At 34.0% G+C, this 20,806-nt stretch overlaps 1 protein-coding gene across 1 annotated transcript in view; it reads left to right on the top strand.

Moving 5' to 3' along the window:
• The window catches only part of CCDC7 (coiled-coil domain containing 7), a 136,872-nt gene that overhangs the window by 97,506 nt on the left and 18,560 nt on the right, over positions 1-20,806 (top strand). The window contains exons 9-13 of the mRNA XM_036912293.2: positions 7,520-7,595; positions 12,519-12,549; positions 12,979-13,068; positions 15,011-15,096; positions 15,957-16,011. Coding sequence (XP_036768188.2) covers positions 7,520-7,595; positions 12,519-12,549; positions 12,979-13,068; positions 15,011-15,096; positions 15,957-16,011 — 338 coding nt within the window. The remainder of the gene's footprint in view (positions 1-7,519; positions 7,596-12,518; positions 12,550-12,978; positions 13,069-15,010; positions 15,097-15,956; positions 16,012-20,806) is intronic.

The following is a 20,806-nucleotide window of genomic DNA, read 5'->3' on the forward strand; positions in this document are numbered from 1 at the left end:
CCTTGATTTTACTATTTTTATTATTATATGTCTTGGTGTTGTCTTCATTGGGTCCCTTGTGTTGGGAGATCTGTGTACCTCTGTGGCCTGAGAGACTATGTCCTTCCCCAGATTGTGCATGTTTTCTGCAATTACCTCCTCAAAGACACTTTCTGTCCCTTTTCCTCTCTCTCCTTCTTCTGGTACCCCTATAATGCAAATGTTGTTCCATTTGGATTATCTAAACAGTTCTTTCCATATTCTGTCATTCCTAGAGATCCTTTTTTCCTGTATGTGTCTCTGCCTCTTTGTGTTCCTCTTCTCTAATTTCTGTTCTGTTTGCCATCTTTTCTACTACATCTAATTTGCTTTTAAATCCCTCCATTGTATGTTTCATTTCTGATATGGAATTTCTTAATGATTGAGTCTCCATCCTAAATTCGTCCCTGTTTTCTTGAATACTTTTCTGTACCTCCATGAGCATGTTTATGATTTTTATTTTGAAGTCTCTTTCAGGAGTATTGATGAGTTCAGTTTCACTTGCTCCTCTTTCTGGTGTTTGTGAGATTTTGTTTGGACCAGATTCCTTTGATGTTTCATATTAGTATGTGGCACCCTCTAGGGCCCAGAAGGTATAGGGTCTGGAGCTGCTCAGCCCCTGGAATGAGGTTGGGGGTCACAGGGGAGTGTAACTGGCACCTGGTGGGAGGAAAGAGCTGTTTCCTGCTTCCCAGCTGCTGTGCCTGTCTCCACTGTCAGAACCAATGGTTGGAGCACACAAGTGTAAGCCTCTGTGCTTTGTGTTTGTAACTGCCATAGGTGGGGCCTCCCTCTGGCTAGCCTGAAACCAGGGCAGGGACTGCAGGTTTGCGATTCAGTGCTGGCAGGCCAGGAGGAAGGCAGAGCAACCTGCATATCATCATGGGGGTCCTTGGAGCTGAATAGCCAGCCAGAGGGATGGAGCCCTTGAAGCTCCTGAATGTTCCCAACCTGCTGGGCAGAGTACACCCAGAGAATTCTGTCCACCTATCCTTTCTTCTGAGTAGCAAGCTCTGTGCAATCCTTGCCCCTTTAGCAGCCCTCTCACTGTTAGGAAGTCTCTCAGACTGCCTGCCTTTCTTTTGTCCCAGAGCAGCCAGATGTGGATCCCTGTTTTCCACAAATGGCTTGAATCTCAGGCTATCCAAGTATATTCCACCTATGTTAGCTTTCCAACCCCACTAATGACCAGAACACCATGCAGTGTGGGTTCGTGCTCCCAAAGGAGATTTCTAGGGCTGGGTGTTCAGTAGTCCTAGGCTTCCACCCTCTCTCCACCCTGTGTCTCTTCCTCCCTCTGGTGAGCTTGGGTGGTGGAAGGGCTTGGGTCCCACTGGATCAAGGCTTTGGTATGTCACCCTGTTTCATGAGGTCTGCTCTTTTCTTCAGGTGTATGCATTTTGGCACAGCCTTCTTTCCTGTTGTTCTTTTAGGATTAGTTGTATTAACTAAATTTTTGTGTTATATGTGGTTTTGGGAGGAGGCCTCTGTCTCACCTCTCATGCCACCATCTTTAATCCTCTTTTCACCCTGAAGAATTTCCTTTAGTATTTACTGTAATGTAGATGTGTTAGTGATGTGAGTGGGTCAGGAAGTGTTGAGCAGTGATAAATTTAAAAGGTCATTTGTAGATTTTGTTACTACAATTTTTTGATCATCTCATATGCATGTGCTTTGAATGCAGCAGAGTACCTATTAGCTCATAAATATGAAGAGCTGCTAGAACTATTATGTCAAACTTCTGTTTGTCAATAGAAAGTAGAAACTACCTTGCTTACATCTTAGTACTGAAGAGAATTTTGAAACAATCATGTAACATATGCTATGGAATACAGTTTAGAAGTGGAAAGTAAGATTTGGTTGGATAAGGTTGATGGGAAGTGTTTTCCCAGTTTAAAATTCAGCTTTAATCCTAATGTTGCCATGTTTAAACCAAGGATTACTTGAACTAAACTAAGGAATAATACATTCTACTGGTACTCCCAAGTTCCATAGAGACTTCCGATCCAAGAGAGCCCTGATTGACTAGGTGGAGGAAAGAAGTATCGGAGCTTTGTAATGCATAGTGAAAACCTCTGTCTGCATCAGGGGGAATCCTTTACCCATCCTAATGGAGCTCACACATTCTCCATCAGTCTGTGCAGTTGTCTTCTCTATAACACTATGCCCTGAAAATTCTAGCTGCTTTGGTCTCCCCAGTCTCTAAACTTTGTCTCTGACCTCCAGGAGAACAGTGGACTCTGGGTTCCCTTCCTTTTGCTGTGGACTTCAAACTCCAGGCAGTAATCTGGGGTCACCAAGGGGCTCTTTGTTTCCCTTCTTGAAGGATTACTGCCTTGCATTTTCTGTTTTCCATTGTCTGAATATTCTTGTTTCATATATTTTGTCCAGATTTTGATTGGATTAAGGTGAAGGTGATTCTGGACCCCTCCATCATGGACAAAATATAAGTCTCTGTGCTCACATATAGGCCAATGGAACAAATCCCCTGACCACAAAACCAAGTTCTAAAAGAATAAAATCTAATAGTAGAAATTTTGCTCATTATTTTTAACTTTTATTTATTTATTTATTTATATTGTGGTATATTTGACATACAACATTCCATGAATTCCAGGTGTACAACAGAATAATTTGATATTTGTATGTATTGCAAAATGATCACAGTAGTAAGTCTAGTTAACATCTGTCACCATATAGTTACAGGATTTTTTTTCTTGTGATGAGAACTTTTAAGATCTATTCTCTCAGCAACTTTTAAATGTGCAATACAGTATTATGAATTATAGTTGCCTTGCTGTACATACCTCCACATGATTTACTTATTTTATAATCAGAAATTTGTGCCTTTTGACCTCTTCCCCCTTTTTGCCCACCACTCACCTTCCACCTCTGGCAACCCCCAATCTGTTCTCTGCATCTTTGTGCTTGGATTTGTTTTTGATCTTAGATTCCTCATATAAGTGAGATCGTATAGTATTTGTCATCTTCTGAGTTATTTCACTTAGCATAATGCCCTCAATGTCCATTTATATTGTTGCAAATGACAAGATTTCACTTTTTCATGGCTAAATAATATTCCATCACATACGCATATGTATGTGTGTACATTTATACACTTCTTTTTTATCAACTCATATGTCCATAGGCATTTAGATTGCTTCCATATCTTGGTTGGTGTAAATAATGCTGCATTGAACATGGGGATGCATCGTGATTTTCTAAGGGAAGCAGAGGTAGGTTTGTATTGCATAAGAAGAAAACCCTTTTGCAAATTCCTAAGTATTTTTTTCCATGGCAACTGCCTCAGTCCCTGGGCTCTGCCAGCACAGAGCCACTTTATCTCAATGTTGGTGTTTCATTTGTTAAATCTCTCTTAAAAGTAGCCCCCTTTAACCCTCTCTAGTCAAACGCTATTCTCTTCCTTTCTATTCTCTAAATTCTGTTAGATTCTATAGCCTAATTAACAAGACAAAAGCTACCTTTGTACTCCATTCTTTTTTTTCTGTCTCATACTACCATTTAATCTTTATGTTGCCTCATTTCATCATTAGTGGCCTTTATTTTTGAGAGCAATTTTAGTTTTAGGGAAAAATTGAGCAGATAGTACAGGGAGTTCCCATATGTCCATTTTAATCCCAAACCCCCAACACAAAAGTCTTCTGTTATTAACATTTTACATTAATGTGTATGTTGGTTAAAATTAACGAACCAGTATAGATACAATATTATTGACTAAAACCTGTAGTTTACAAAGCATTCAACCTTTGTACAGTTTTGTTAGTTTTGACAAATGCATAATATCATGTAGCCACAATTACAGTATTACACAGAAGAGTTCACTGCCCTGAATCCCATGTTCTACCTACCAATTACTCCCTCTGTCCACATGCATCCTGAAAAATACTAATCCTTTTATTGTCTCTGTGGTGTTGCCTTTCCAAGAATTTCATATATTTAGAATCATACAGTATTTCTTTTGCTTAGCAATATGCAGTTAAGCTTCCTGCATGTCTTTTTGTGGTTTTATAGCTCATTTCTTTTTATTACTGGGTAATGATCTATGTACTATAATTTTTTACCCACTTATCTATTGAAGGATATTTTGATTGCTTCTAAGTTTTCTGAAATTATGAAAAAGCTGCCATAACTTTAGGTTTTTGTGTGTACATGTTTTTCAATTTATTTGGATAAATACCAAAGAGTGTATTTACTGATCTTAGTAAAAGTATGTTTTGTTTTGTAAGAAACTGCCAAACTTGCAAAGGGGCTATATCATTTTGCATTCCCACCAGCTGTGAGAATGCAAATTCCACATTTTTGTAAGCACTTGGTGTTGTCAGAGTTTTGGATTTTAGCCATTAAAAAAGATATTTAGTAGTATCTCATTGCGTTCAATTCCCTAATGATGTATGATGTTGAGCATCTTTTCATCTGTTTGCCATTTGTATATCTCTTTTTGTTAATGTATCTGTTTAGACCTTTTACCCATTTTTTAATTGGGTTGTTTTATTTTTTTACGGTTTTTAAGAGTTCTTTATATGTCTTGGACACAAATCCTTTGTCAGTTATGTTTTTTGCAAAGATTTTATCTCAGTCTGTGGCTTATCTTTTCATTCTCTTAACAATGTATTTTGATTTTGATGATTAATTTGACTAAGTATAAAAATTCTGTACATTTGAAACAGTACATGAATATCAATAAGTAAACAATAGCATACCAGGAGAAGGTATTTGTTACATAATACATGCTAGTATTTATTGACATCTATAAATTAATAATAAAAGGGCAAATAATTCGGGAGAAAAGTGCACATATATGTGATAGGCATTTCACAGTAGAAATAAAAATGTCCAAAAAACAAATTAAACGATGCTTGAGCTGTCTGGTGAGCAGGAAAATGTAAATTAAAATAATAAAAAAGAGTATTTTACATATAAGCCATAATGAAGTTAAGCATTAATAACAATTTGTATTGGTGACAATGTGGAAAAATAAATATCATACTTCTTTGGTTTGAATGAAAATTGTTCACACATTTGTGGAGCTCACTATGGTATTATTGATAAAAAATAGACATGTGCATACCTCACCACTCAAGAACTTTATTTTTAGGAATTTACCTTAACAGATAACTGGCATGAATGTCTAAGCAGTTTTAATGGCTGTAGAAGATTTCATTTTGTGGTTATGCCAAAATTCATTTAATATCCTCCTTTTGGTGTTCATGTTGGTAATTTCTATATTTCTGTTTCCACAAATAGTACTACCATAAGTGGTATATTTGTATAAGCCAAAACATGGAAACAATATGCAATTTTAGGACTGGCTAATGGGTTCTGGTACTTTACAGCAATGGAATGCTATATAGCTTTTTAAAAGAATAAGATAATTTTACATGAACTACTTAGAAACATTTTCTTTGACACTTAAAATGATGGAGCAAGATGAAAGTACTTTATGTACATTTTTATAATCCATCTTTCTATTTACATGCTAGATGCTGAATCTCTCTTAGAACTCCTCCAAAGAGGAAAAAACCGTTCATTTATAAATATTCATTCATTACTAATAATTTTTATTAATTCATTAATAAAATACTACAACTTTTGTAAGAGATAAGAAGTCCTTCTCTCCCCACAATACAGCAACCAATCTTCCTGTCCCACTTCAGCTACTTTAAAATTACTTTATAGGTTACTTGGTTAACCAGGGGCACTTTTCTCAGGAAGAGGGAACAGGTCAGTAAGACATAGGTTTTTCTGATCTTGTTTCTTTTGTTTATAAATTATTCATAAGGAGAACTTGAGAAAGAACAATTGAATGATTCCCCATGATCTTGCACTTGGAAATGGAAGTATAATATTCCCATCTAGACATTCTATGACACTGAGTTGAAATTCCTAAATTAGTAGAATCAGGGATAAGGGCCTGTCATAGTCAGTTTGGGCTGCTGTAATAAATTACCATAGACTGTGGGGGGGAGGTTTAAACAACAGAAACTTATTTCTCACAGTTCTGAAGGCTGGGAAGTCCCAGATCAGGGTGCTACATGGCTGATTCTGGGAAGAGCCTTCTTCCTGGTTGCAGATGACTGTCTTCTTGCTATGTTCTCAAATGATGAAGAGCAGAAAGGAAGCAATCAAGCAAACTCTTTTGTCTCTTGTCATGTGCCTCACGATCTCATTACCTCTCAAAGGCCCCATCTCCAAATACTGTCATTTTGGAAATTAGGGTTTTAACATCTGAATTTTGGGAAACACATTCAGACCATAGCAGGTCCTTCCTCCCTCCTGGGAACTGCATTTCCAAATTGTGACAGGAATAACAGTTGATGATTTTATAATCTTTTACCATATCCAGAACATAATTTTATATTGTATCCTATGTTACTATCAGATTAATATAAAAATATTGTTTATTATGCTATTATCACTTTGTTGTACAAACATTTTAAATTACTCTCTCTTGTCTATGAACAATTCCAAATTTGATTCTTCTAAAGCTGGCTTCTCATACACCCCTTGATTCTTTTAGGAGTATTGACTCTCCCATAGCAGAACCTCTGGCTTACTTTATTTCTTCATTTACTTGGTTTATTTGTTCCCCTTGATATATGTTGTACATTTCTACTTTACTTGTCTTTGCTTGTAATAATTGCCTTTCATCTTTTCTTTTAATGAAAGCCTGTTAATTCTTTAAGGCTTAGCTTATTTCTGTCTTCCTCTTTTCCAGTCTTACCTCCTAAACATTTACTATATTCTTCTATATCACTCTTCATGTGTGGAAGAGAAAAAATATAATTGATATTTAGGAACTGTGGTATGCTTTCATGTTATTTAACATTTTATTTGTAAATACCATGGTTTATCTATTGGCAAACAGTGCAGGGAGTGTCTCTCTCATATACTTTTTGTGTTAAAAGATTGAAGAGTCTTGTGTTATTACCCGAAGAGTTCTTGATTATTATAGATCCTCGTCATATTGGTTCCCTTTAAAGTATAATCTTAGGTAACATTTTGGGTCATTTGGTTCAGTTGGAAAACTTAACTGTGTTGTTAAATTCTTCTAACTTTATTAACTTAGCAGCAACCAAAACAGTTCATAGAGTCTTCTTATACACAATATCTTGGGGAAGCCACATACTGGACCTCAATCCAGTTTTGTCACTTACTAGATGCATAGTTTAGATCAAGTTGTGTAACCTCTCTGAGCCTCAATATTTCTTTACTTGAAAATGATGACAGTATCTTTTTTGGGGTTATTTTGGGGGTGGGTGAAGTGAATGTAATATAGCATAGTGACTTGCACATAATAAGTATTTAATAAAATAGTAACTTTTCTTTTCATGGGCATTTTGCTCCTTGAGAATTCACATAACCCTGCTGTCTCTTCATGCTAGCCTAGTTCTCATACACACAGCAGTAAATTATATCAGCAGAGGTATAACTTCAGCCATTTGTAATACCTTTAAATGTTTTCCTTTTTTTAAAACAATAGCAACTGCTTATTCACTTACTGATCAAGTGAATGCCATGTTGAAAATATTTGAAAAACAGTCAGATACATTGGAAAGGTAAGCTTTTAAAATAACCCTTTGTCCTAATTATATAGATGAGTACACATTTATTTTTAGAAAAATTAGAAACATAAGGAAGAAATAAGGCAACTGTTAAATGTTTAATGTTCTTACATCAATTTTTAATGATACATATAATTTAAAAATTTTAAATTATAATCATGTGGAATGTAAGTTGTATGACTATAATGGAAAAGAATGTGTCAATTCCTCAAAAAAATAAAAATACAATTACCATATGATACAGAAATCCCTTTTCTGGATATTATATCCTCCAAAATTGTAATCAGGATCTTAAATAGATATTTGTGTACCCTTGTTCACTGTAGCATTATTCACAATAGCAAAGAGTTGAAAGCAAACCAAGCATCCAACAATGGATGGATAGATAAATAAAATTTGATATATAGATACAATGGAATATTATTCAGTCTTAAACAAGAAGGAAATTATGCCACATGATACAATATGAGGATATTATACTAAGTAAAATAAGTCAGTCACAAAAGGACAAAATTGTATGATTTCACTTATATGAGGTACCTAGAGTAGTCAAATTCATAGAGACAGAAAGTAGAATGATAGTTGCCAGAGACTAGGTGGAGGGGTGAATGGGGAATTAGTGTTTAATGAGTATGAAATTTCAGTTTTGCGAAATGAAAAAGAATTCTGGAGATGGTCATTGGTGATGGTTGTACAACAATTTGAATGTACTTAACACAACTGTACCCTTAAAACTGGTTAAGATTGCAAATTTTATGTGTATTTTACCACAATTTTTAAAGAAGTTAAAAATTATAATTATACAAAATGTAGTTTGTTTATATTCTTTTCACTTATTTATACCTTTTTGTAAATTCATAATTATCTTTTAATATATATTTAAAGTTAAAACATTCAGAAAATTTCACATCACAGTGTTTTCAAAGAACTTCTAACAATCAAATCTAGTGATCAAGACTTAATAGTAGTGTTTACAGATCAAAAGTAAAGAAAAGGATATTCTGGACAGCTTCTAAAAATGGAACTAAAAGACTTATGGCTTGCATTAATTTGTGGTCAGGTATTTGATGCGTAATTGAGTTAAGCCCCATTTTGTTTTCCTTCCTTCAATCTCATTAGAAACCTTCCTGTCAGAAGGGAAGGGTCAGAACTTTCACAGTTTTGTTAGATGAAAGCTTTAATATGTTCTATGAGCATTCTTAAAGTAGGAGACTGGTTTCCATGAATACATGTATCATTGGACCAGGGTATTAAAGCAGATATCTATATTGTTGTTTATTATAGCTCCTTATATTAGCCTTTTGGTATTAGTTATAACTGGTTTTGGAATTCCTGGGTGTAACAGAAAACAGAGGGAAGGACTAGCTGAAGGGGTTGCTGTGAAGGAGAGGATTTTCAACTTGTATTGTCCTATATCCAGAATAAGCTTTGTACAATTGTCTGGTCAGTATGCTTTGCATGTCAAGAAGTATCTTGAAAATCATTGTGGGTGACCTAAATTTCTTTCAGATGGCTAGGATTGTATTAGTTGCACAACTGGTATGTTGAAAAAGCATGTGTTGTAGAATGAAATCACAAAGCAACTTTATATTGGATACCTTGTGTTCACTTATATTTGCTAATTGGGGCTAATTCCACCCCACTCCATGGATCCCTAGATAAAAATTAGGGCAGTCCATGACTTTTCTGATCACTCTTAGAAGTAGAAGGGAACTTTCTTAATTTGATAAAGGCTAGCGACAAAAATCCATAGCTAACATGATATTTAAATAATACCTTCTGTTTAAGATCAGGAACTAAACAGGACATTCCCACTACTTCTGTTCATCATTGTAGTAGAGGTTCTAGCCAAGGCAATTAGAGAAGAAAAGGAATTGAAAGGTATTCATACTGGAAGGGGAGAGGTAAAAATACTTCTTTCTGCAGATGTCGTGGTTTTGTATATAACAGATCCTCAGGGATCCACTAAAAACTATTAAAAGAAATAAATGAATTCATCAAGGTCTTAATATATAAGATTCATTAATAAAAACCAATTTTTTAATACACTAGCTGTTATGGGTCAAACTGTGTCCCCCCAAAGAGGTGAGGTATGTTGAAGCTCCAACCTCCTAGTACCTAAGAGTGAACTTATTTGGAAATAGCACTGTTGTAGATATAATTAGTTAAGATGAAGTCATACTGGGGTGGGATGGACCCTTAATCCAATATGACTGGTATCCTCAAAATAATTGGAGAAGACAGTTACACAAAGAGGGAAGACAATCATGGAGGCAGAGATTGGAGTTATGCTTCCACAATCCAGAGAATACCAGGGACTACTAGGAGCTGTAATAGGCAAGGAAGAATCCTCCCCTCAAGGTTTCAGAGGGAGCCAGATCCTACCAACACCTTAGTTTTAGATATATAGTCTTCAGAACAGTGAGAGAATATATTCTTGCTTTAAATTACCCAGATTGTGATACTTTTGTTACAGTAGCCCTAGAAAACTAATACTCTAACAGTGAACATTCCAAAAATTAAGTAAAACTATTCATTTACAATAGCAACAGAGAGAATGAGAATGAATTAAACAAGAAAAATTGAACACTTGGTTCACTGAAAATTACAACACATCATTGAAAGAACTTTAAAAAAGCCTAAATAAATAGGCACCCCATTTTCATGGACTGTTCTCATAATAATCTTCAGATGGTCCTAAATTGATCTACAGACTCAATGCAATCTATCAAAATCCCAACTTTCTTTTTTTATGAATTGACAAGCTGATCCTAAAATTCAAGGAAATACAAGGAACTTGGCATAACCAAAGAAATCTTTAGAAGAAGAACAAAGAGGACTCACACTTAACTTATTTTAAAACTTAATACAAAGCTTTAGTAGTCACGACAGTTTAGCCTAAAGGTAGACCTGTATAGATCAGTGGATAAGAATTCAATATCCAAAAATAAACTCTTCAATTAGGGTCAATTGGTTTTCAACAGGGAGGCCAAGAAAATTCAGTGAGGGAAAGAATGGTCATTTTAGTCACTGGTACTTAGACAAATGTATATCCATATGCGAAAGAATGAGGTTGAAAATTTCTTCATGCCATGTACTAAAAATTAACTCAAAATTAAAAAAAAATTCAATTTAAGAATTAAAACACCTCTTAAAAGCAGCATATGAATAAATCTTTGTGAGTGTGAGTTAGGCAATGGGTTTCTTAAATAGGACCACACCAGAAGCCAATATACAATAGAAAAAAAATAAATTGAACTTCATAAAAATGAAAAACTTTTGTATTGCAAATGATACCATCAAGAGTATGGAATTACAACTCTTAGAATGTGAAAACTATTCATAAATCATATGTCTGATAAGGGACTTAGGACATATAAAGAACTCTTATACCTCAATAATGAAGAGATAAATAACCCAATTTAAAAGTGGAGAAATAATCAGAATGGGCAATTTCCCAAACAGGATATAAAAATGGTCAGTAACTAAGTGAAAAGATAGTCAACATTTGTCATTCAAGAATTACAAATCAAAACTATAATGATATACTACTTCACACCCACTCTGGTAGCTATAGTAAATAAAACCATAAAAATACTTGGTAAGAAAGTAGAGAAATTGGGACTTTTACCAATTGCTGGTGAGAATTTAAGTAGAACATCTGCTATGGTAACCAGTCAGTTCCTCAAAATGTTATGGAGTAAATGTGTGATCCAGAAATTCTTTTTTGGGCATAGTAGCATTCTTTGTAATAGGCAAAAAGTGGAAACAATCCAAATATCCATAAACTGATGAATAGATAAATACAATGGAATATTATTTGGTAATGAAAAGGAACAAAATACCAATAGATGCTGTGACATGGATGGACCTTGAAATCATAACGCTAAGTGTAAGAAACTAGTTTCAAAAGACCATGTATTGTATAATTTTGTTTATATGAAATATCCTGAGTAGGCCAATATATAGAGACAGAAAGTATGTTAGTGGTTGCCTGACTGAGGCAGTGCTGGGAGGAATGAGAAGTGACTGCTAGTGGGTATGGAATTTCTTTTTAAGATAATTAAAATGTTCTAAGATTAGACAGTGGTAATAGCCAGTCAACTTGGTGAATGTATTTTTAAAAAAGCCTTTGAATTGTACACTTTAAATAAGTGAACTGTCTGGTATATTAATAATATCTAAATAAAACTTTAAAAATTTAATAAATTTAAAATAATACTATAAATTTAAAATAATTTAATAAAATTTAAAAATAAACAATTCCTTTGGTCAAAACAGTCTACAGTTTATCCATATCAGAGAATAATGTGTCAGCAAACTGCAGCCCAGCAAGTGATGCCCATTCATTTATCCGTCATGCAAACCTGCTGTTGCAGAGTTGGGTAGTAATGACAGACTCATCTGGTGGCAAAGTTTGAAATATTTACTGTCTGGCTCTTCACAGAAAAAAGTGTGCCAAATCTGTTTATGGAATAAGAAATGGTGCTTAAAAGGAGTGAGATAGGTCTATGTTTACCAATAAAAATAGAACTCAGAAGTTGTGTCTAGTGAAAAAAATAAGTTGAGAACAGCATATACAGTGATGTCATTTATGTGAAAAAACAGACATCCAATCTATTAACAAAAATTATAGAATTGAATAGGTACATCTAGTATTTTATAAATACTTGGAACAAGTTCTGGAGAGATACATAGCAATCTAATAATATCTCTGGGGAGAGCATTGGATTTTGGAATGGTAGTCCATTCTAAAAAAAGTGTATTCTAAACTTGTATTATTTTAAAATTTTTTCCAAAAACTGTATAAGCATGTTACCGAAATAAAAATAAAAATATAAAATTATATTTAATTCTAATCATGGAAATGTAAAAAGTAAAATTATACATTGTAGATATTCTTTATTTATTTTTCAGAATTATGAATGATCAAGGTTTGTTACAGGCTGTAAGTATGTCACTTTTAGTTTGAAATTTCCCTCTGCCCTTGATGATGTAGATTCTAGAAGTTGTCAGCATACGTAATCTTGTATAAAGATCCAGTGCTTGCCCAGTATACTTAAGAGATTTCTATGTAGATATGAGCTGGAAGTTTTGTTTACTTTTTAAATTTTACCTATTATCACTCAGAAACACTTCACTTCTGAAATATGAACTATAACATCCCATGGTCTTCTACACTCCATTCATTGTCACTTCTAGTTCCTCTACCTCTTTCAACTCCAATTATGCCTTTACTATATGGATTAATACCAATTGTTCATTATTTTCATGAGTTAATGAAGTCTTTCTTAATAATGAGATACCTAAATAACTTACTTCTTTATATTGAGAGTGTTTGTTCTCATTACTACTAATTTATAACATTTACTTTTAGAAATACAAAAAGATGGAAAGTGATTTCCAGGTTTTATCAGAGGAGAAATTGGTGCTGGAAAATGAACTACAAAAGCTGAAGAATCCAGAGGTTTGTTAAATTTCAGCGTCTGAAAATGGCATATAGTACCTAAAAAGCCAAATTATTTTAGAATAGGAATCAAAGATAGATTTAAATGTTTTATAATATATTTTCAATATTAGATATGACAGAAACCATACATTATTAGTTTTGCTGTATACACTGCTTTTTAAAGAGACTTAAATAACAAGAAAAAGTCTTTACATTTACTCACATAATGATCATTTCTGGTACTCTTCTTTAATTCATGTATTTCCTTATATCCATCTGGTATCAGGTTTCTTCAACTTGAAGGGTTCTTTATCCTTTTCTGTTTTATGTTCTGTTGCTGATGTATTATTCAATGCTTCAATTTCTGAAACAATTTTCCTTTTGCTCTCAGTTTTGAAAGATACTTCTCCTGGATAGAGTTCTAGGTTGACTATTTTTTTCTGCTTCCAGTACTTTAAAGATGTTCTTCTGTCTTCTGGGTCATATTGTTTCCAACAAGAGATCTGTCCTCTATTCTTTCATGTAATCTGCTTTTCTCCTCTACTTTAAAGATTTTCTCTTTGTCACAGCTTTTAATAATTTGGTTATAGTGTGTCATGAGTTAGTTTTCCTTGTATTGTTGTGGATTTGTGGGTATATAGCTTTCATCAAATTTGAAAAAAGTTGGCCATTATTTCTTCAAATACTTATTCTCCTTCCTCACCTCTTTTCTCTATTATGCACTCCAATTGCAAGCATACTCATCCATTTGAAATTGTCCTACAGCTCAGATAATATGTTCACTATTTGTAATCTTTTTAGCCTTTCTTTCATTACTTTAGTATTTTTTGATAGCCAATATATTTAGATTTTGCAGTATAGAAAATATATCCAAATACTCTTATTCAGACTAGAAAATTACTTGTGAACCTTGACAGTTATCATTAAAATTTCATTATTATGCTTATTTTCCATATCCTATGAGGAATTATTTCAGTTTGTGTTTAACTTATGAGAACTTTGTTGCTGTCATGAATTTGGTGTCTTTGGAAGTTGTGCTCTGAATCAGGAAATAAACACCAATGCTTTAATAAGCTCATCTAAAAATGTCAATAATCGAATTGTTAATTTTTTCTCTACTTTCTTTTATAAAATAATCTGGTACTACGTGGCAGTTCAAGACTGCTTTAAACATGTGGTTAGTTCTGCTATAAAACTTGTTTTGAAATGCAAATTTGTCCCAACACAATGGAACAATTTGAGCATAATATGAATTTTACATTTGCATGTACAATTTCATCTGTAAAAAGTATTAGCTAAAGGCAGAAAATAGCTTCTACATGCTGTCACTATATGTGTAATATACCATACCAGTCCATATCTGGTGTTAACAACTTTTCATAAAATTTCAGATAACTCTCCCTCCAACACTGCACAATAACTCATATGCTGCAAATTGTTCAGTGCTCACTTACACAAACAGGCTTCATGTCTTTTTCAAGATAAAGAAATATATTTATTAAAGTATGTATTTCTTAAATTATTTAACTGTGTAAAACTGGACTAATATTTTTATTAGGTTTCTATTTATTTAACATATCATTGACAATGTTTTTGCATGCTGTGCACTTAACACCATATCCCCCATATATCCTGCAGTTTTTATTGCATTATTTTTCTCAGCAATGTGATTTGCAGGAAGGTATGTACCATATTATAGCAGAACTGGCTATAATTTGTTAAAGGAATTTATTTTTGATAGGTATTAGCTTATAAACAACTTACATTTGGTAAAGCACTATAACAAATATTCTGGCTGATCATTAATTTTGTTTTGCTGCTTCTTAGATAATTTTCCTTGACACATAGTATAGTGATTTTCTCAAAGTAAAATGGAAATCTTAGTAATGTATAGTATCATGTATTTCCCTATGATTTATTCTTTTAACTTTTTATTTCTGGCTTCTATAAAATTACACAGAAAACAAAATTTACAAGTGATCGAACGAAGAAAAGTGTAAAAATGGAGAAGAAAAAGGCCAAAGGAAAAACTGAGGATTCAGAAGAGTAAGACCTAAAAATATATTAAAACATTTTTCTTGTTAATTTATGTTTTCTTTTTATATAAGCAATTTGAGGTAATATAAACATAACTCAGTAACAGTTTCCTAAAAAACATAACAAAAGCTAATATATAGTTTTATAAGTAGACTGGGATATGATTGTGGGACAAAGCTGAGAGGGAAGGACAAAGGAACTCAAAGCAGCTTAGAAGATAATGAACCACAAGATATTCAGTAGTAGTAAACAGAATTCAATTTGTAAATAATTTTAGAGAAAAAGAATTTACCTTGTTTCCTTGGTGGTCTAGCTAATATTTGTAATTTTTATGTTAATGCCCCAGTCTGGGTAGTTCTTGTTTTTTTTTCTCTTCTTTGCTGTACTTGTAGATTGTACTTATTTTATAAAAGCAAGTATCTATTTTTTAGGTATGTAAATTATTGCAGCCTTATTTTCTTTAGTAATATAAAATAATTTTTGCATTTTGAATTTATTTGGTCAAACCCTAAAATGAATACATAGTTTACAAAGGAAACTATGAATTCAATCTTTATAAAGTTCCACAAATTCTGGTAAGAAATTCACTGAACAAATGATCTTGACCTTTGATTAGAGAGGAAAAAATGACCAATGTACTTTGCCCTATCTCATCTTTCCATATTTTAACCATATCAGTAAGAACGTAGCTTGAGAAATGTTATCCAATCATTTATCATTTAACCTATTTGAATTTTATGACTTTAAAAAAAAACAAGTATCTTTTGAAAAAATTAATTTCTTTAAAATGGTTTAACTTCTTCTTAAGAAAGCAAAGTAGTCATGCAATTTAAAATATCAGATATATTTTAAAACATTTTTAATTACAGGAAAAAGTCCCTAGTCAAAAAACATAAAATCAAAGAAGATTTGCTTCGATGCAAGGTAACACACACACACTCTGTCATTTCTGCATTGTATATCCATAGCTCGTTTATCATATATTAATTGATCATATATGCTTGGGTTTATATCTGGACTCTCTAGTCTGTTCCTCTGGTCTATGGGTCTGTTTTTGTGCCAGTACCAAATTTTCTTGATTACTGTGGCTTTGTAGTAGGGCTTAAAGTCAGGGAGCATAATTCCTCCTGCTTTATTTTTCCTTCTCAGGATTGCTTTGGCTATTTGGGGTCTTTTGTGGTTCCATATGAATTTTAGAACTGTTTGCTCTAGTTCGTTGAAGAATGCTGTAGTTATTTTGATAGGGATTGCATTGAATCCGTATACTGCTTCAGGCAGGATGGCCATTTGACAATATTAATTCTTCCTAGCCAAGAGCATGGGATGAATTTCCATTTATTAGTGTCCTGTTTAATTTCTTTTAAGAATGTCCCATAGTTTTCAGGGTATAGGTCTTTCACTTCCTTGGTTAGATTTGTTCCTAAGTATTTTATTCTTTTTGATGCAATTATGAATGGAATTCTTTTCCTGATTTCTCTTTATGCTAGTTCATCATTAGTGTATAGGAATGCCACAGATTTCTGTCTATTAATTTTGTATCCCACAACTTTGCTGAATTCAGATATTAGATCTAGTAGTTTTGGAGTGGATTCTTTAGGGTTTTTATGTACAATATTATGTTATCTGCAAACAGGGGCAGTTTGACTTCTTCCTTGCCAATCTGGATTCCTTTTATTTCTTTGTGTTGTCTGATTGCCGTGGCTAGGACCTCCAGAACTATGTTGAATAAAAGTGGGGAGAGTGGGCATCCTTGTCTTGTTCACAATCTTAAAGGAAAAGCTTTCAGCTTCTCGCTGTTAAGTATAATGTTGGCTGTAGGTTTTTCATATATGGTCTTTATTATGTTGAGGTACTTTCCCTCTATACCCATTTTGTTGAGAGTTTTTATCATGAATGGATGTTGAATTTTGTCAAATGCTTTTTCAGCATCTATGGAGATGATCATGTGGTTTCTGTCCTTTTTGTTGATGTAGTGGATGATGTTGATGGGTTTTTGAATGTTGTACCATCCTTGCATCCTTGGGATGAATTCAAGTTGATCATGATGGACAATCTTTTTGATGTATTTTTGAATTCGGTTTGCTAAAATTTTTTTGAGTATTTTTGCATCTATGTTCATCAGGGATATTGGTCTGTAATTTTCTTTTTTTGTGGTGTCTTTGCCTGATTTTGGTATTAGAGTGATGTTGGACTCGTTGAATGAGTTTGGGAGTATTCCTTCTTTTTCTACTTTTTGGAAGACTTTAGGGAGGATGGGTATTAGGTCTTCACTAAATGTTTGATAAAATTCAACAGTGAAGCCATCTGGCCCAGGGATTTTGTTCTTAGGTAGTTTTTGGATTACCAGTTCAGTTTCTTTGCTGGTAATTGGTCTCTTTAGATTTTCTGTTTCATCCTGGGTCAGCTTTGGAAGGTTGTATTTTTGGTTTACTTTTTAATGGCACTGGCATCAGAAAATATGACATAAAAAGTCTCTCCTTTTCAGCAGTTTTAAAAAGTTTTCTTTGTGGTCAAACATATATTTTTGTTTTAGTTTACTATTCTATAACAAACTACACCAACATTTAAAGTTTTAATACACCTATAATTAATTATTTCTCATTGGTTTTTGGGTTGCCTTGGCCCAGTGGAATGATTCTATGAGTCCCTGTTGTTTCAGTGGGGGGTCATTCATGTGGATTCATTCAAGATGGTTTTCTCAAATGTCTGGAGGTAGTTGGAATGGCTAAGGGCTGAATCTTTCTCTCTTAGGTATTGCTCATCATTCAGTAGTTAAGTGCAAGTGTCTTTACATGGCAACTAGAATCCAATAGGCCAAAAGTAGAAGTTGCAGGGCTTCAGAAGACCTGGGCTCAGAAGCCTTAGATAATAATTTCCAGCACTTTTTACTGGTTGGGCTCAGCCTAGACTCAAAGAGGAGGAAAATAGGCTCCACCTCTTGATGTGAGAAGTGGTATTCATATAATTTTGGGACAGATTATAGATTATCATTTTTGGAAGCCATCTACAGTTGCCTTCCCTCTGGCTATATGTTAATATTTATACCACATGCTAAGTGTACTCATCCCTTCCTTCTAAGTCTCATTGTATTCTAGTTTTATCTTGAAGTCTAGGATCTTAACATTTGTACCAGGTCTAGATATGGATGAAACTTCTTGACACAGCTCCTCTTGATCTGGAAATGTGTTACTTAAAAAGGCAAGTTATCTCTACCTTACCCCTCCAACACATACCTACTATCTACTACTGAGGAAAGGATAGGTAACTGTAATAGACACTATTATTTGAAAAGGGGGAAAACAGAAGGCATGTAGTCAGAGCAATTTGGAAATCCAGCTAGACGCATGTCACCAGTGATCCTGGCTCTTTGGTAAGGGGATGTACCTTGATTAGGGTCTAGTTTTGCTGCTTGGTAATGTTTTCCTAATTACTTTACATTATGGTACTTCAGTTCTACTCTCTGAATCATCATTTCTCTTTCATAAGAAAGAGCCCATGTTTGCAGCTGAATAGCTCTCTCAGCTTGCTTTCTGCTCATAGAAAATATGGAACCTAGAGATATCTTTTCATTTTGAAATGTCTCTGACCTTTTAAGTCTAATATGGAGATGTTTTCTTAAAACCTTTTTTTCTGTGAATTTTACTGTGGTTCATTCTTTTACTCTAAACCCACATTCATAATTCTTTCTGAGGTAGACCTCTTTTTATTTAAGGTATGTTAGCCTTCTGCAGGAAAATGCTCTCAAGATTATTAAAACTCTTCTGTCTAATTAAGAGAATTCATGAAGAGTAGTTCAGTCTTTCTGAGGTTGTAACAAAGGATCTTAAAGCCATACCCTAGATTTGACTCAGTCTATATTTTGTCAGTACCATGGCTTTCATCTTTTGCCCTAAAATAATTTCTTTGAGAAGATTTTTGCAGGCTTGAGATTCTGTCCTGGACTTTCTCTGTTTTCTAATTTCTGTTTTACAATTGATCTGTTTTTTCTTTAGCTTATTTCTCTTCTTGCAATACCTTACTGTCTATCACTAATATAAGCCAAACAGTACATTTAGCATTCTGGTTGGAAATTTCCTAAGCCGGATCCACAGGTTTATTAGGTATGTTTTTAACATAGCTAGTTACTCCTAGCCCGAGTGTTATAATTGTTCTGTCACTCTATAACAGAGCCCCTCCCTGCTTTTCCAGCCTCCAAAATCAATTTTCTAGCCTCATTGCCTTTTATAGCCCCCACTACCTGATCTCCACAATTCCTCCAGTCTTTACCTATAACCTTCTTGCTACTTTTCTGGTCTCCATGAGTCATCTATTTACTACCCTTCCAGTTTCTGCTTACCTACTGGATCCAGAGTTTGTTTTTTTTTCTAAAATTAAGGTATCATTGATACACACTTTTACAAAGGATGAAGGTTTCACATTAGCAATATTGTGGTTACTACATTCAACCATATTATTATCCCACACCCCATTGCAGTCACTTGGACCCAGAGTTTTTTTATTTTTTAAAAGATTTTTTTATTAAGATATCATTGATATAGAGTCTTATGAAGGTTTCACATGAAAAACAAAGTGGTTACTACATTCACCCTTATTATCAAGTTCCCCTCACATCCTATTGCAGTCACTGTCCATCAATGTAGTGAGATGCCACAGAGTCCCTACTTGTCTTCCCAGAGTTTTTTTTTAAGTTTTTGTTGCTGTACCATCCCACTTCCAATATTTGTATTGCTTTTTATCAAACTACCCCAACATTTAGTGGCTTAAAACAATAATGATTTATTAGTTCTCACAATTCATGGACTTGCTGCACTCTGCTAGGCAGTGTCTGTCTGATATCAAGCTGGCTAAGGTCACTTACGTGACTGCATTCAGCTGGGAGCTCAGCTGCAGTTGGGCATGTCCAAGATAGGTTTTCTCACATCTGGTGTCCTTCATTCACTAGTTTAGCCCAACCTTGTTTACATGGTGACTGGGACTCAAGCAGGCAAAACCAAAACAGTAAAGTTGGTTTAAGAGTGGGATTGGAAGTCCTTAAAGTTTTTTCCTACATTCTGTAAGGCTATTCAAGGAGAGGAATGGTATAGAGTGGGGGACATTGTTGGCAGCCAATTATGGAAATAGTCTAACCAATATACAATTTTGTAAATGTTCTTGTGACATAAAATAATGCACATTTTCTATTGCCAGGTATGCCAGTTAACTTTTCATAAAATAACAAATTATTCCAGAACTTAGTGATTTAAAACAGAAGACATTATTATTTCTCTTAGTGACTATTGAGGTGTTCTCTCAGTGCAGGACTGACTTGAGCTGGGTGGTGTGAGATTGCTTTATTCACTGTACATGAGATCCCAACAGTGACATCTAGGATAGATGGTACCTATTTCTAGCCTCATCCTGGGGGGTTTACAGAAGGATTCTCAGTGGCAAGAGAGTAAAACAAAGCTGGAAGACTTTTTGAGACCTAAGCTCAGACCTCAGACAGTGCTATCTGCATATTGCAAAAGTGAATCACAGGCCAGCTCATTTTCAAGGAGTAAGGAAATAGACTGCACCTTTTGAAGGAGCTACTGCAAAGAATTTATGGCTTTTTGTACATATTCTCTTTCCTTTTCTTTCTTTCCCTGTTTTCTCTCTTTATAAAATTCAATTAAATTTAGATTTACTTGTTATTTTAATTCCATATATCTTATTTAGAAAATAGTCTAGGCTACATATA

The sequence above is a fragment of the Manis pentadactyla genome, chromosome 3, assembly GCF_030020395.1.
Source record: "Manis pentadactyla isolate mManPen7 chromosome 3, mManPen7.hap1, whole genome shotgun sequence".
In the NCBI taxonomy this organism is placed as follows: Eukaryota; Metazoa; Chordata; class Mammalia; order Pholidota; family Manidae; genus Manis; species Manis pentadactyla.